Below are 16879 nucleotides of genomic sequence, written 5' to 3' on the forward strand. Positions count from 1 at the left end.
TTAATTAAAACACTAATGAATCATACAAGAAAATATATACAATTATGTACAGATATGTTCAGGAATGGGCAAAAGCCTCTCGCCTCCCCCCACCCCAGCAACTCCCACAGCACTTCCCTGAACTGGGAAGAGTCCCGAGGAATCCCGGAGCTGCTGCTGGAGAAAGCAGAGAGTTATGGGGGTCACGAGAGATCAAGCCTGAGGATCGACGATGATGGATGAACAGAGTCCTCCCCGGACACCGGCCATGGACGGAAGAGAAGGGGAGAAGAAGAAGGAAGGAAGTTGTCTTCTGTGATCTCTGACCTTCCTCTGAGCTTACGTAGATATATGGAATGGAATATCTTTGGCCAATTTTGCTGTCCATCTAACTCAGCCTCCTACGGGGGGGTCACAGATCTCCCCATAGTGTCTGAGCTGGCAGAGTGCAGGTGCAGCCTTGAAGCCTCAGTAGTTAGAAAAACATTCCAGTGTCTTATCAGCCTAGCAGAACACACTGTTGCTAGCTACAAGAAAGCTTACTGAAGGAAAAAAAAATCAGTCAAAAGAAAAATTGGCTTCATCCTGGCTCAAACCAGGACAATGTAGAAGAATCAATATCCATTTTTTTTTCCTCTGTGATTGTGTAAGTTTTTATCCAAAAATAACTGTTGTATTACAGCTGTGGTTGGAAAAATGAATCTATGGGGGAATGTAGTGCCCTTGTGTTCAGCTTGGGTGAATCCCAGAAGACAGGATGGGTTGTTCTGCCGCTGAGGTCAGTGTGCTGAAAGAGCTGGATTCCTATCTCGATTCCTTTGTGGGATTTGTGCCCATAGCAACTTCCATTGACAGCTGTGAGATTGCAGAGTGACTGCTATCCAGCTCTCTGCAGTACTGTTGGTTGTGGCACACTGACCTAGAATACTGCCCTAGATCTGTTTCAGACAATTTCTTAAATATTCCCATTCTAGCTTGTCAGAAACCCTCTCGGGGTGTTAAATTGGTTGGTAGTTGATATATGATAAATTGACTGCTAATTAATTTTTTCTAGACACGTTAGTTCTTACCTTTTACCTTTTTTTCTACTCTGTTCTTGTCCTAACAGTTTACTTTATCTGACACATCAGAATGTTAATTAATCTTCTTAATTAATCTATTTTTGCAATTACAGATCCTATAGGCTGTCTTACTTCTTACTGAATTTTTGCTTTGTACAACTGTAAACTAGCCAGTTCCTCAGCTATCAGCAGCTGCAAACATTTGTGCTATCTCTCCATCACAACTGTTTTTATTGCAGTGCTTTTGTTGTGGTAAATCACAACACTCAGGCTGTCAATCACCGTAATTGGTATCAAGTTACTTCATACTGAAGTCCTTACTTGTCACATATGAAATGTTGACTTATCTTTTTTTGTTCTATGCCTAAACAAGAGACATTAAAAATACTCTAATATAGGAAGGGATGCTGACGTCTAGTCGGAAAAGGCATTCACCTTAGCAATGATCCATGTAATCCAGACATCATAGCAATCTGCTACTTGTTTAATGGCTTATATGGACTGACTCTTCTGGTCTTAGTCACATTCTCTGAAGACAAATGACCACATAATAAAAAAATGCATGCAGTCTGGCAAATACACAGGAGGAACTGGAGTTCCACGTCCAGTCAGATAGTTAGGATATTGTAGGAATAACTGAAACATGGTGGGACAGTTCACATGACTGGAGGACCATGATCGATGGCTACAGGCTGTTCCGTAAAGACAGGCAGGGGAGAAGAGGTGAAGGAGTCATGCTCTATGTTAAGGAAACCTTGAATGTATAGAATTCAACTATGGTAATTCTGGTAGCCCTATTGAATGCCTCTGGGTCAAAAACAGAGGGGTAGTCTCCAAGGGAGACCTTGCAGTAGGCATCTATTACCAACCCCCAAACCAAGATGACATGACCAATGCAGCAATACTCAAGTTGCTCAGGCAAGCTTTGGGTCATCAAAACCTGGTCCTTATGGGAGACTAACTTACCCAGACATTTGCTGGAAGAACAACATTGCAGTTCACCTGACATCCATTAAGTTCCTGGGATATGTAGAGGACTGCTTCCTCACACAAATGTTGGATGTGGCACCCAGGAATGGGGCACAGCTGAGCTTACTACTCACTAACCAAGAAAACCTGGTCTGTAGTATCTTGATTGGTGACAGACTTGGCTGCAGTGACCACAGCATTGTGGAGTTTGGGATACTGCCAAGCACAATGAAGGTTAATTCTAAGACAAAGATTTTAGATTTTAGAAGAGAAACTTCAGCTCACTCCAAGCTAGGAGTTTTTCAAAAACACTCTCATAGGTAAGGAAAACCAGTTTGTCCCCTCTAAAGGCAGGGGAGGTAGGTGGAGCAAGAGACCCCCTTGGCTTAACTGTGAGCTTCTGGGTCTGATCAGATCCAAAAGGGAAATGTATCAGGTGGGAAAGTGGAACATTATCAGTTGGAAATGACTAGGGTATGCAGAGATGCAGTTAGGAAAGTAAAAGCTCAGCTTGAGTTGACATTGGCCAGAGATGTAAAAACCTTCAAGAAAGGATTCATCAGGTACTGTAACCACAAGCAGAAACAGAGCAATAATATTGGTCCACTATTAAACAGGAGAGGTGAACTAGTCACCAAAAATGCTGAAAAGGCAGAGGTCCTCAACACCTTCTTCACCTGTGTCTTTACCTGGGCTGTTGGGTCCAGGCCATAGGAAGAAAAGTCCAGGTTGATGCAGACACTGATCCACCATCAGTGAAGGAAGAAATAGTGTGTCAACTATTACAGGAGCTCAACCTGTACAAATCTATGGGTCCAGATGCCATCTACCCTAGGATGCTGAGAACACTGGCTGATGTAATTGCAAAGCCACTCTTCACAATCTTTGAGAAGTCATGGAAATTAGGAGATGTACCTGAGGTCTGGAGGAAGGCTAATGTCACTCTCATCTGTAAGAAGGATCCAAAGGAGGATCCAGGTAATTATAGACCTCACGTAAGTCCCTGGGAAAGTGATGGAGCAAATCCTCCTGAGGACTCTCACAAGTCAACTGAAGTACATTATTGGGAAAAGCCAACCTGCATTTCCCAGGGGCAAATGGTGCTTGACAAACCTGATCACTTTCTGTGACAAAAGTAACCTGCTCAGCTGATGCAGGACAAGTGATGGACACTGTCTACCTGGACTTCTCCAAGGCTTTTGATACAATCCCCCACAGCCTTCTCCTGCAGAAACTGACTTGTTACAGCCTTGACAAGTGGTCTGTGTGACAGGTGGGGAACTGGCTGATAGACACTAGAGGGTGTTAGTAAATAGTTCCTCCTCAAACTGGCAACTGGTCACAAGTGGGGTCCCTCAGGGATCAATATTGGGCCCAATGCTGTTTAACATCTTCATAAGTGACCTGGTTGTTGGGATCAAGAGCACCCTCATGAAATTTGCTAGTGACACCAAAATGAGTGGACAGGCTGGAGAGGATCCAGAGAAGGGCCACAAGGGTAATCAGAGGACTGGAGGACCTGCCATATGAGGAGAGGCTGAGAAAACTGGGTTTGTTCAGCCTTGAGAAGAGAAGGCTTAGGGGAGACCTTATTACCATGTTCCAGTACTTAAAGGGTGGCTACCAAGAAGATGCAGACTTCCTATTTACAAGGAGTCACATGGCAAAACCAAGTTGTTCCTGGGAAGATTCTGATTGGACATCAGGTAAATTTTTTCACCATGGGGACAGTAGAACATTGGAATAGTCTCCCAAGTGAAGTGGTAGATTTCCTGTCCCACACCCACCCCCCCAAAAAAGCCCATTAGAGCATGTTCTGGTGTGCCTCATCTACACAGTTCTTAAGTACCTACAGAGATGGTGACTCCACCACCTCCCTGAGCAGCCTGTTCCAGTGCCTGACTACTTTTTCAGTAAGGAAATTCTTCTTAATATCTACTCTAAACCTCCCTTGGTGTAACTTCAGACCATAAACATGAACATAAACATATCTAATTATTCGTAGTCTGTATGCTAACATTTTTTTCAGAAAAGGTGTTGGTAGGGGTATTTCCAAGTAAAATTCATAGTTTGTTTCATCTAATTCAGCTGAAATATAAAGGCTGCAAATTCTACAAGATGGGCTGTTTCGGCTCACTTTAGACCTCAAGTTCTCTCAGGGACTAAAAGCAGAAAATATTCTAATTTCTGTACAATAAGGAAATAAGTCTGAAAAGTCATAACACACTAGTTCACTGATTTTGCTAGATGTAATTTCCTTTCTGGGACACTTGAGTGGTTTACATGCAAGCCTTCAAGGATTAGGTAGGATTATGTTGGTCACATAATGGTATCTCTTTCTGGCACAAGAACCAAACCACCAGTGAGTGTAATTATCATAACATTGCTGCTGGTTGGAACTAATGAATTTCCATGCAAGCCCAGCAGTGCTTGTTGGCTGACCTTTTGGATAATACTTATATAGTGGGAAAAGGGTTCCTTTTAATTAAGATGGTAATTTTGGAGTTAATAAACATATATTTTTGTAAGTTAGTTTTATAAGTTACTGTATTTAAATTGTTTAAGAAGTTAGAATCAATGTTGCAAGTATTGTTATACTGCTTACTTTCCTCTTCCTCCCCAAGTTTAAATGTGTAATGGGTTGCAAATACTTTGCTACACCTTAAAATGTAGTTTTTCTTCAATTTTTTATCTTCAATTTGTTGTGGAAAGAAGGAAGGAAGAATAAAGTCATTACAGGCTAGGTGTGTTATTGATAATTTACACATGTATAATAGTTTTAATTAGTGTGTATGAATAAAAAACCCTGCTGCTTTATTCATGTGAGGTGCTCCCAGTGATTCTGTGTTTGAGCTGGTATCTCAGCTACTTAAATTCAGAGATCTCAGGCCAATGATTTTTTGAGAGATGGAAAGGGAATAATGCAGAAGGACTGAATCAACTAAAATGACATACAGTTGTTTTAAAGCTCAGTAAATGTTCATTTGAATAAAATTTACTTATTTCTAGAATCTCTTTTTGGAAGGAGTCTTCTGCTCAAGTTCCGTATTTGTGTTTCAGAAGGGCTGTTCAGCCAGAGGAAGAAGATACAATTTTGTCCTCTCCTTACCTCAGATGCTGAACTAATCCCATGAGGCCTCTCTGTGTGGATCCCCAGGAGGCTATAAATAGTAGGGGAAAAAACCCACAACAGTATTTAAGGAAATGAATAATTTTAAATTAGTATAATAATTACATCAGCTGTGTGTGATGTGTTATCCCTCTTGATGAATTGTGGCACTATCACCAAATCTAGCCCTGGAATTGCTGCCCTCCCTGGGAGTGGTCCCTTCCAGCACAGCAGTTTCCTGGAAGGAGGCTCTATTATTTACTGCTGGTTTTGCCTTGACTTTTCCCTTCATTCCCTGCCATGTCTGTGCCCCTTTCAAGCAAGGTTTTGCAGCTTCTTTAAGTCTGTGAGTTCTGGACTGCTGTTCAGTGCAGAACAAGTACATAATGTGGCTTAACGTCCTGGACAGTAGCCAAATGGATAGTTTGCAAACCTGCTTGATCTGAGTTAGCTGACACAAGTCTTCTACCTGTCTCTGCTCATTTTTGTTATTTACAAAACAGAATTTTTACTTCTTGTGGGTTTTTTAAGAGGTTCAGGAAAAAGTTCTGTAGTTTATTTCTTCTGAAAAAGCATGGGACAACTCTCTGATACTATAGTAAAAATAGTACCTGTGTCTGGGACTTTCTGTTTGCTTGTCAAGGTCTTCGCTCAGGAAGTATTTCATGGTGCTACAGTATGGTAGTGTGTGTCTCCCTGACAGGCAGTTTCTTAGAAATGCCTCACTATTTTCCATGGTTTCTGGGACTTGTGGTATCCCAAATGTATTCCTAGGATTCTGTACCAAATCTGGAGGAAAGTGTGAGACTGTTACAGTGGCAATTAGTTTTAGGGACTCTCCCACAGTGTTAAAAACCAAAAGTATAATTTTCTCTCTTAAAGTACTTAATCAGAAAAAGAGAAATGTTCAAACACACCAATGAATCATAATACAAACATTTGAAGAGGGCAGTTTGCTCTTAAATTTCCTTCCCCCATCACATCAAACAGAATAATTGCTCTCCTGTCAGCAATCCTCATTATCCTAATTGGTTGCATATACTTTTCAGTTACAGTTTTCTAATGCTCATGCACGCTTATAAACAGCTGCCAACTGAACCTAAACTCTTTTCACCCTTGATTTTGGAGGAACAGGTGAACATAAGCAGAATGTGAAGGTTCTGATTTTTGAAGAGGATCCTACATAGCACCTCTGAAAGTGCACTGTAGCACTACAGATACTGTTACAAGTATGTACCCCAGGTATTCTTTTTTATTTTTCAGAGCTTTGATTAGGAAAAGTGTATGCACTTGTTACATTTCTGCTTGGTCCTAATTTTAAGATACTTGTAGGATTACATTAAATATCCCTGAAATTTTAATTTTATTGAGATTATGGCTTAGCAATGAAACTCTGCAGGGCTAAATACACTGAGTTCCGCTGGCTCAACTGTTGAAATCAGACTGAGAAATGCAGTGGTTATTTCCAGCCATTAAACCTAATAAACCAGCTTAAAGCCAGAGTGGGATGTTTAAACTTGCATTTAGCAGCCTCTGAGGATTTTCACAGGAGAAAGTAGTTCTGCTTTACTAGTCTTTATAGCTGTATTCCAGTGTATTTGAAACGCCTCTCAATTACAATACATCAAGAAAGTTCAGCCTCATTTAAGATAAAAAGACACGTGCCAGGCTACTTGTAAGTGATTTGCAATCGTTATTCCTTAGTTGTGCTTAATTCCACACCTTGCTAAACTGTCCTGTCTTTCAGGAGTTTTTCTGATACTGCGAGTTCATTTCTACAGAGAATTAAGGATCTGGATTTGAAATAATGTAGAACTTTGTGTCTCTTAAATATAAATTTTTGGAGGTTTTGGTGAGTACCACCTCATGCTTTAATTATGTCCAGCATGCACTGAAGAGTTGTCCTGACATTTGGTATTTGCTATCACAGGGCTTTGTTGGATTTGATGGACCTCAGATGATGTACTTGTGCTGTGAATACATTAGCTTCCCTTCTTTACCATACCTGATACTTACAGATAGTTACAAAAAAAAAATCCTTCTAATGTGTTTTGTTTTGGTTTTTTTAATCAGAAATTTTGGTTCCCCAAAACCTGTAAACGAAACGTGAGAACTTTTTCAAATGAAAGTTAAATGGCAATAAATCTTTTCCTTGATCAGGCTATTAAAAATTAAGGCAATTACTTAAAGTTTGAAAATGCTTTGAACTTAGGAAAAACTTATTCTTAATAAAATAGTGAGTAACATGGTTATTTTTAACTAAAGAAGGTTGTTCTCAGATAATGGCATCTTAACATACTCTACTTTTTTCCACTTCTTTCTGCTAGCTGGATTTTTAAGCTGTTGTTAATGTAGGGCAATGACCCTTAAATCCACACTTTCTGGCCAAGATGGCAGTCTTAGTGCATCGATGCTGCGTCTGTAGCTCTGCATTAGAGAACTGTCAGACCAGCTGGCTCAACTGCATCTGGATGAGTTCCTTTATGATACTTGATTGAATGCATGAAATCTATGCCTAATTGTATGCAGTTCACCTTCTACTGCAATGCCTCTGACAGGTTTTACAATGACATTTCTTCTCTGCAGAGGACGCTTCTGAACAAATTTATAAGGAGGAGCTGTATCATCTATTAATAGACTCTAAGGTGTACTAGATTTTCTAAAGACCTGTTAGTTTTCTTTTTACTTTCCCTGGTTCCAGAACGAATACAATAAATTGCTCTTAGCAGGGACAAGATACAGATGTCACAAAATGCAGCAGGAGCTCAGAAAATATGAAGGGCTTAACTAGCTATTTGATATAAGAGAAACAATTAAGGAAATCTCATACCTGCAAGGACAGTGACTCTGGTGGTATCTGCTGAATTATTGAAGTTTTGGTGTTCTAGATTGGTAGCCATTCTCAACAGCAAACAGGTGTCAGCACTTCTTACTTTTAGTGCACTTTTCAAAGATACAGTGCCTGCTAACTAGGGTCCCTAAAGGAAAGAGTTAGCAAAAATGTTTGCAGGTATTGGGAGAGCCAATCATGCTATTATCAAAGAGATTACGAAGTTCCTGCCTGTAGCAGAGATGTAGGATGAAAAGAACTTCACAGCCACACTAAACTGATGATACATGTTAGAATTGTCCTGTGGTTCTTGGTAGCATTGTAATTGGTGTTTTGAAAATTATTACCTTGCTGTGAATTCAATGTAGGGACAAGGACAGGGGAATACGACCTGCTGCAGCTCAGTGCCCTTTGTGTATTTCAGTCTTGGCATTTGCCGTATCTGGTGCTATTAGCAGTAGGAATTCCAGAGGGTTTTGTTTCTTTTGTTGTTTGTTTTTTTTTTTAGACGAAAGAAGAATGTTGAATATAAATATTTTACTTTCATATAGCATTTTCAAAGCTTGATACAAACCTTTTGGTGTGCTTTGTGTTATTTTCATTAATATAGTCATTCAGTAATTGTTCTTATTAGGAAAATTCCATGCAAGTACTCATCTCTTGAGAACAATTGACTGCTGCATGGGAACAGCACTTAAGAAATGCAAAAGGTGCAAGTGGCTCAGGATTCCTGGACTGTCATTATCTGAGCTGTGTGTTTGATTCTTTTAGTTGTGGTGTACATACACAGGCAACAAGAGAACTCACATTCTTTCATTGCAATATAAATTTGAGAGTGTTTATCCTCAGTAATCTGCAAGATTTAAGGATCACTTCAATTATTGAAGCTAACATTCATATATATTGTGTTTATTGAAAGGAGATATTGATTCCTGCACACCCCCACCCCCACCCCCTTCCCTCCACGATTTTCTGTCACTATCTTCATTAGCTTGTTTTTGGTTTGCAGCAAGCCTCCTACTGTGTCTGTAGGCAACATGGTGCATTACTGAACAGATGCCTGAATTAACTTGTGCTTTAGAAGCACAAGCATGTAGCTATGCTGTCCTGCCTCTTTATCCAGATCAATTCCAAAGCTCCGTGCACATGATGGCCTTTTACAGTGAGCTTTTACAGTGGGCCGTTCTGCATTAGCAAAGTTGTATGCCCCTGTGTGATAGTGCTTCTAAAAATCCTGCCTAGTTAGAAATCTAAAGAGGTTCTTCAGTTTCTTTTGAGGTGAAAAATCTTCATCCTGGAAAAGGTATAGCCAAGGTGCAGAGAGAGTGACAAGAGGTTGCTTATTCAAACTTCCCCACAAGAACAAGGGAACATGAAATTTTAAGTAGCACTGTAAAACAAAGGGAAACTTTTTTTCTGTGACATATTTAAACTGGAAAGCTTACTGTGAGACACTGAGATTAGGATACATTTAAAGGCAAATTCATAGAAGAAAAATCCATCGATGGTTGTTGAACACAGAAACTGGCATTGTTTGCCAGTGGTCAGCAGCCTCAGACATGACGTTACAAACAGTATCCTGGCTAGAGTAATTGGTCTGATTTTTTTTGTTTGTTTGCTTTGTTTCCAATGGCTGTCCTGGTGATATGCTGCTCTCTCTAATGTCTCATCTTCTGCAACTGCTTAGAGTGCCAGATGTCTATTGTATTTATTATCTGTTAGTGAATATAAAAGGATAGATTTTTACATTTCTGCAATAAAGACCACAGAATTGAAGACTTTCAAATGTAATATATATGCATCATTACTCATCAGATAAAATAATGCATGAAAACAAGCTCAATTTTCCATTATAAAGGAAAATTGAAAAGTAAATAATTGCTTTAACTAATATAATGACTTTATAATGTCAGAAGGTCCTGATTTAATTGATTACAGCTTTTTTAGTATTTTTTTAAACTATTTAATAGGAAAAAACCCAAACAAACCTAAGCAACTGTTGAAATGGTTGTGCCTGGAAGTCTCATTCTGGTAAAAGAATGGCACTTATGTCCAGAATAAAAACTTCAAAAATTGCCTTTGCCACTGAGAGGACCTGATTTCACTTATGGCAGATAATATTTGGAATCAATAATAGTTTCTGGTCATCTATTAGAAGGAAAGGAACAGTGTCTGCCTCAATAGTTCTTTTCTGCAGATCTCCAGTTATTTCAGGCATAAAAATTTTAAGACTCTTACCCAAGCAAAACTTAGAAGGGGGCCATCCACCCCTGTTACTAGTTTATCAATTCCTTTTCTATTAGAGCATCTTGCTCCCTGTCAAAACCAGTCCCTCTAACACAGTGTTCTCATCCTCTATATATGTTCTTTTCTAGTGCATTTTTACCACATTTCTGTCTGCTTCATATGCTGCCTCTGATAGTTGGGGCATTATGACTTTTGACATTGAAATGGAGTCTATTTTTCACTCCAGCATTTAGCATGCAAGTAATGGCCAAGTAATTATTAAAATAATGTACATTTTTCTACCCACATCCCTTCCACCCTCCTCTTTCTTCAGTTGAAGGACTTCTTTATTATGTGAAACCTGAGCCTGCTATTGTGGTACAAATGGTCATTTTTGAGGTATGAGTAGTTGCTGTAGATGTTGCTTCTACAGCTATTGGTTCCTAGATGTATGGGGTAGTATGTCCTGGAACTGGAGTGTACTGCGTGTCTCCTTTCCTAGTGGTGAGCTTAATTTTAACTTGTAATGGGGGCATTTTGAGCACCATGTCACATTACACCTTTTGTCATGAGACATTTTCATCTTATAAACAAACGGTCAAGCCAGCCATGAAACCCAGCATGCTCTTTGGGAGTCTCAAATGTGTCTTTATAATGCTAACTAACATTTAAGATTTGAATGCGGTACTTAAAAGTAGGATATAATCTTAGTTTTTAGGACAGCAATGTTATCTGCTCTAGAGGAGCAGCAGGTGAGTTTCTGCACCCCCCCAAAAAAAAAATAAATAGTTTAGGCTTTAATTAAGGCCTTTTTGTACACCAGGCACTTGCACATGTAGAACTGTTCAACAGTCAGCACAGACACATAGTGACATTTGGATGAGAGTAGAAAGATAATTGGTGTTTGTGTTTTGTGTGTGTGTGTTTTGTGTGTGTGTGTTTGTTTTGGTTTTTTTTGTTTATGGTTTGTCTGGGTTTTTTTGAGAAGCTGAGCACAAGAGCTCCATCCTTCTCTTTCCTCATTTTCTTTATTGCACTCGTGGTCTAATATGAAGATAAGGATTGAAAACCTCTTCCTATTTATTCACACATGTCCTTGTAGTGAAAAACTTTGAAACGCACAGAAAAAGTGTAATGTAAGATCTTAGGTCACATTATTGATGGAACAGACTGTTCTATTGAAATGTAGAAGAAAAATATTAAGAAAATATGAACACATTTGATTACTTTTAGCAGTTAGTCACAAACAGGTAACTTAACTGGTTATCTCATAAAGGTTTTTCTGATTTTGTCTCTATAGTTCTCACAGAAATGAGTTGTTTCATAACTTGGGATTCACTGCACCTGCTATACTCTTTTTAAGCTTGGCATCAAACACGAAGCTGCATTAATATTGCACATCACTATATTTCTCACAATATGATTTCACTTGTATGGATTACATTTTTGTCCTGTGTTGTTGCCTTGCTTTGTCATCCACTGAGTACCCTTGGGCAGCAAGAAAGTAATAATTCCAACCACCTGCTGTACTTGAGCTTGGTGTTTGAAACTTCTGAGAATGTGTCCTCCTACAAACTTACATTGTGAAGCTCCACATTTCTTTTGTGGCTGAGAGGTGATTGTAGAGGGCATCAGTCACTGTGCCTGTGCTTGAAATACAAACAGGACATTTTTAAGACTTTCAGATACTACAGTGATGAAAAAATGTGTATAGATGTGTTTTTGTTACTTAGCTTCCTGGGGACACACATGTGAACAGCCCAATTGCAAAGACTGCAGATACTGGTAGGTGACCTATATTCAGAGTGGATTTCTTTTCTCCTGCCTGTCTTCCTTTCTTGAGGTCTCTGCTATCCAGTCACAATGGCAGTGAGAGAAGGTGTTAACCCCACCAGCTACTGTGTGAGAATGAAAATGGCGAATATTTGATGCACGTTTCTTAGTGAATCCTGTTTATATAAACAGTCCAGTTCTATAAGTATGATAAATGTGTCAACCTCAAGTTAGGCTGAGAACAGCTTAAGCTCTTGTTACCCATGAGTGATTTCACTATATTTACCACTACTAAGAGAAAGAATTAAGGAGCATCTGCAAAGTGTTGCCAAAATATGTGGTCATTGTAGGAAAGGACAAGAGGTTCAATACATCAAATCTAAATTGTGGCTTGGTTAAGAACCCTGGGTCCCAGCTTTGTACCCTGGGATTTTCTCTGGTGGAACCTCCTTCATGACTTCATGTTACTCTTCCTGTAGTCTGCTTAAGTATATACCCCACAGATAAACTAAAAAAGTACCCCAACAGGTTAGTTGAATAAATATTTGTGTGTAAAATTTATCTTTCAATTCCTGTGCATTGCAGTAAATTCTCAGCTGCTGTGCGGTACACTTTCTTCTGTCTTGATTGGCATTGCTAAAGAGCACAGACTGCCTGTTTTGAGCTTGACCTCTCTGTAAAACTTCTGTAAGAATCCGGCAAGAGTTTTGCAAGTAGATCAGGTGAATGTGCTGGCTCAGGGCCACCCTGAGGTACAGGGTGGTGCCCTCGTTTCTACTTTCCTTGCACTCTGCAGGCTGTCCTTCTTGAAGATATTTCAAGATACATGCTCTATAATGAATTCTAGCTATTTCCTACACTGTGTCAGATTTCAATCTTTTTATGTTCTAAAAAGTTTTTTTTAAAACATCTAAAAAAAGAAAAAAAATCTTTAACAGATCTAGTAACTAAAAAGGTAATAACACTAATAAAAGCTGAATGTCAGAGCAAAGTCAGATCATAACAATGTGACAGGATATATTGGCTCTTGAGGAGAAAATTACTGTAATTCTTTTTATCTCATGGAGTTTAAAAATAAGACAACACACAAGGGTTTGGTTTGCTTTGGCTTTGCATGCCACCTCTGTTAATTCCTGAACTTGATTTCAGTGGCTGTAGGTGCTATTTTGACAGGCTTCGTGTATCACTTTTGCTTCTTTCAAGCTGGAAAAGTGACCAGAATGACTCCTTTCATGCCAGTGCCACAGAGGAATTGAGATATATATATATATATTGTATTAATACTCAGGGAGTTTTGTTTTTATTTTAATCTGTTTATAGTTAATGAAATGTTATAATTTTTGGATCTTTGTACAAGAATCAATTTGAACATTCTCATTTTTCAACTCTTAGACAAACTTCTTCAATATGCAAATGCTGTCTTGCAGCTAACCCTCATAAAAATGGTGTACTTGATTAAGGTTGGGGGAAAAAAATGAGCTCTTTTTTCTTCATAATGCTTATCTCTGGGTATTTTAATTCTCTACCTTGGAGTAGGAGGAGCACCAAAATGAAAAGGGATTTATTCAATATACATGCCTTGCAGGGAGGTGGAAAGCTCAATGCTAGAATTACTGGTCACATGTTATATCAAACTCTTAGGGACTAGCCAAGCACATAATTTCACAGGCTTTTTTCAGAGGGCTAAATGAAGAACATGGGTTAAGCACAGTGGTGATTTAACTATCATTGAAGTGATGATTGAATTCAATGAGTTTTTAAGCCTTAAGATTCTAAAGAAAGATTTGTCCAAAATTTATTTTTGGTACATCTTTATACATGCCATCCTATAGTATAAACTATATCCAGTTGGTTTACTCTCATACCTGGAACTTTCTGGCAAAGATTCATAAATGAATTTTCAGGTTTTGTGGTTACTGACAGCTAATCTCTCCTGCTGCCTTTGATGAACAGTGTGACAAGCACAGGCAGTGGGTGACAGGTTATATTGTGTTTGAGCATAGTGGCTGCCTGTGGCAGGATGGGACCTCTGGCAGCAGGCAGGACCCACCAAAATGGATCATCGTGCCTCAAAATCTCACAGGTCCTTTGGTGGAAGAGTAGTTTCTTTCTATGCATATCTGCACCCATGGGGTTTCCTTTTGGCTTATACATGTAAGGATTTCTTCTCACACCTCTGAGTTGGTGGGTTTTTCACTTGGCTGTGAGATTTACATTTTTCTATCTAGATGGGTAGAAATTTGATAGCAGCAAAATTGCTGTTAGGCCACTAAGTGATTTTGTGAATTGTGCCCTGCTGATGTTAGTAGAAGGCCATTTTCCTCTTCGACTTCAAAATTCACCACCAAAATAATATTCCCAAACAGAATCAAAACCGTTATTGTTTGGTCTCATGGCCTGAATTGGGCAGTATTTTAATTCAGAATTTCAAATACAATAAGCACAGGGTTCAATAGCTGAATTGCTACCCATCTATAGCATTTATAGTCATTAACATTTTTAGTGGCTTTTGAGTATTATAGTATATTTCTGAGTAAAAAAAAAAAAAAAAAAAAAAAGTAGCTGGCATTTTTTAAAGTACTAACAATGTATGACTTAAATTGTGAACATTTTAAGTATTTGGGACCATTGCTGCTCTGGTTTATATTTTGTTTCTTAGTCAGTTTTTATCTTCAGTGAGGGAAGCCCATTTCTGTGGTTGTTGTAGGTCATGAGCCGGAGCTTCTCTGGGCTTCACTGGCTTCAGGGAAGCTGCAGGGGACTGTGTGTGCACTTAACATATTGTAGTGAACAGCATGCTTGCTGGCCTCCACCCCCTAACCATTTCCTCATATATGGGATTGAGCATTGAGTCTATAGCATCCATTAAGTGAATGTGAAATAAGGCTATCCTTTTGTGGTGTGTGGGTGCTATAGATGGCAACAAAAATATTGGTGCTTTCAGCTTGCAAAATTCTGAGGTCTGAAATGTGTTAGTGTGAGCATTTGGAATAAAACAGTTTCTGTCCTTCAGAGTAGTAACAGTCTAGCTAACAGTGTTCTCCAGTACAAGCTTTTCATTCATGTATAGTGGGTCTGTAAGCATTTTGGGTTTTTTCCAAGTCCTGTATTTTAGCTTCTCTGCTCATAAAAGTGGTGTAACCTCTGATTATTTTTTTTACAGCTTATTAAATTTTAGTAAATTCTGTTCTAAAATGTAGTTTTGCCTGTTAATAGGCAATTTTTGTTAACAAGAAATAATAATTTATATTTTAATGTTGCAAATAATAAAAACTTACTATGTTTTTCAGTAATAGCTGGTTTTCGAGGGACAGTCCCACATGGCCTATCACTGGAGATTGGAGACACCGTTCAAATATTAGAGAAATGTGATGGTGAGTTCACAGGTTCCAATTCCATTGGCAATTAAGTTTTTGTATACTCTTGATTTGAGCTTCGTTACTATTAATTTGTTTTCTTAAATTACACATTTTTAAAGTCAATAATATTAGCACATTCTACCCTCTTCATTTTTTTCACAATTCCAGTGAGCTCTAATTCCTATAATAACTAATTTGCAGTTCATTCTTTTTATTTAAACTATCTTGTTTCATGAACATTTGTAGACAATAACAGTTAAATCAGCAAGGAGTTCTTACTATTTTTCTTCTGCTATCATGGTATTTCCAAGGGAAGCCTGACTGCCATCAAGACCCTTTCAAATGAATTCAAAATAATAAGTTTATATCTCAAAGAAATGTAAACATTCTCTTCTGTCTTTGTTCTGAGGTAGAGAATGCTAATAAGATTTTAGAAAATGTCTGTTACTACTGTAAGAGAAATAAAGTTGTATTTTTGCATAATCTGCCTCCTTAATCGGCTACCTAAGGCTTGTCTGTCAATATGATTTTTTAATAATTTAGGATTATGTAGGTGTTTTTTGTTTTCATATCAAGCTTATGTTCTGTTAACTGTCTTACAGAAGGCATAGGATTTGTTCTTTTGAATCAGGTATATTATGAATTTTGGATAGTAATGTGGTTGATAGGTTTAGAGCAGGAAGTCCAAAAATTATTTTTAAATGTTTATAGTGAATACACCCTTTTTCTTGGTGTGCTGTCTAGTGCAAACTGTACCAGGGTTATGTTGTTAGGAGCATTTGGGGTTAAAGAGTAATTCCTGAAATGTGATTTAAGTTATCTGAAAATGAGCTGATTTAAATGAAGTACCTTTCATTCTGTGGAAAGTCTTTTAAATAAGAGTGCAGTCTGACGGTACTGTCATATCTGTCCAAAAGGGAAAGATGAAATCTGTTTTACATCTGGAAATGATTTGCATACTTTAAAAAGTAAAATGTTCTTTCCTCACAGGGTGGTACAGAGGATTTGCCTTAAAAAACCCCAGTGCTAAGGTAAAGGTCAATTGCAGTTTTGTGTTCTTTGGCAAAAATGTGTATTTACTTTTTAAAAGTTTACGATCTCCATATAAGTATGATATTTATTGTAAAAAGAAAACTAGAGCTTCATATTGTGTATATTACTGGTAGTGCTTTAATTTGATTTGGACATGGATTATGCTTCTGAAATGCTTGTATGTATTAGGATGATACACTTTACAAACCTGAGGCTTTGGTGAATTTTCTTTTATTTATGATTTTTTGATTATGAACTCAGACAAAGCTATGTTGAAGGGAAAAGATTACTGAGAATACAAATTGTAAATACTGTTGGAAAAGTTGGTTAAACTGTGCCTGTTTTTCTTGAGGTTAGTAATTAATTTAGAGCAGCCAGCAGAGTATCAATTGAATGAAAGGTATGCATCATCATGTAAAATACATGTTTCATTTTATTTTTCTTTGGGGCACAGTCTTTGATTTCCACGGTAGTATAGCTTATACTACTGTAAACCAGACTTCACTGATTTTTTTCCCTGCATTCAGACTACTAAATTAAT

The 16879-nt window shown here is 38.2% G+C and overlaps 1 protein-coding gene across 1 annotated transcript in view; it reads left to right on the forward strand.

Moving 5' to 3' along the window:
• Positions 1 to 1714: 1714 nt before the first annotated feature.
• Positions 1715 to 16879, forward strand: part of DOCK4 (dedicator of cytokinesis 4) — a 172069-nt gene continuing 156904 nt past the window's right edge. The window contains exons 1-4 of the mRNA XM_010006294.1: positions 1715 to 1801; positions 2717 to 2987; positions 15238 to 15321; positions 16297 to 16337. Coding sequence (XP_010004596.1) covers positions 1715 to 1801; positions 2717 to 2987; positions 15238 to 15321; positions 16297 to 16337 — 483 coding nt within the window. The remainder of the gene's footprint in view (positions 1802 to 2716; positions 2988 to 15237; positions 15322 to 16296; positions 16338 to 16879) is intronic.

The sequence above is a fragment of the Chaetura pelagica genome, unplaced genomic scaffold (assembly GCF_000747805.2).
Source record: "Chaetura pelagica isolate M959 unplaced genomic scaffold, ChaPel_1.0 scaffold108, whole genome shotgun sequence".
Taxonomy (NCBI): Eukaryota; Metazoa; Chordata; class Aves; order Apodiformes; family Apodidae; genus Chaetura; species Chaetura pelagica.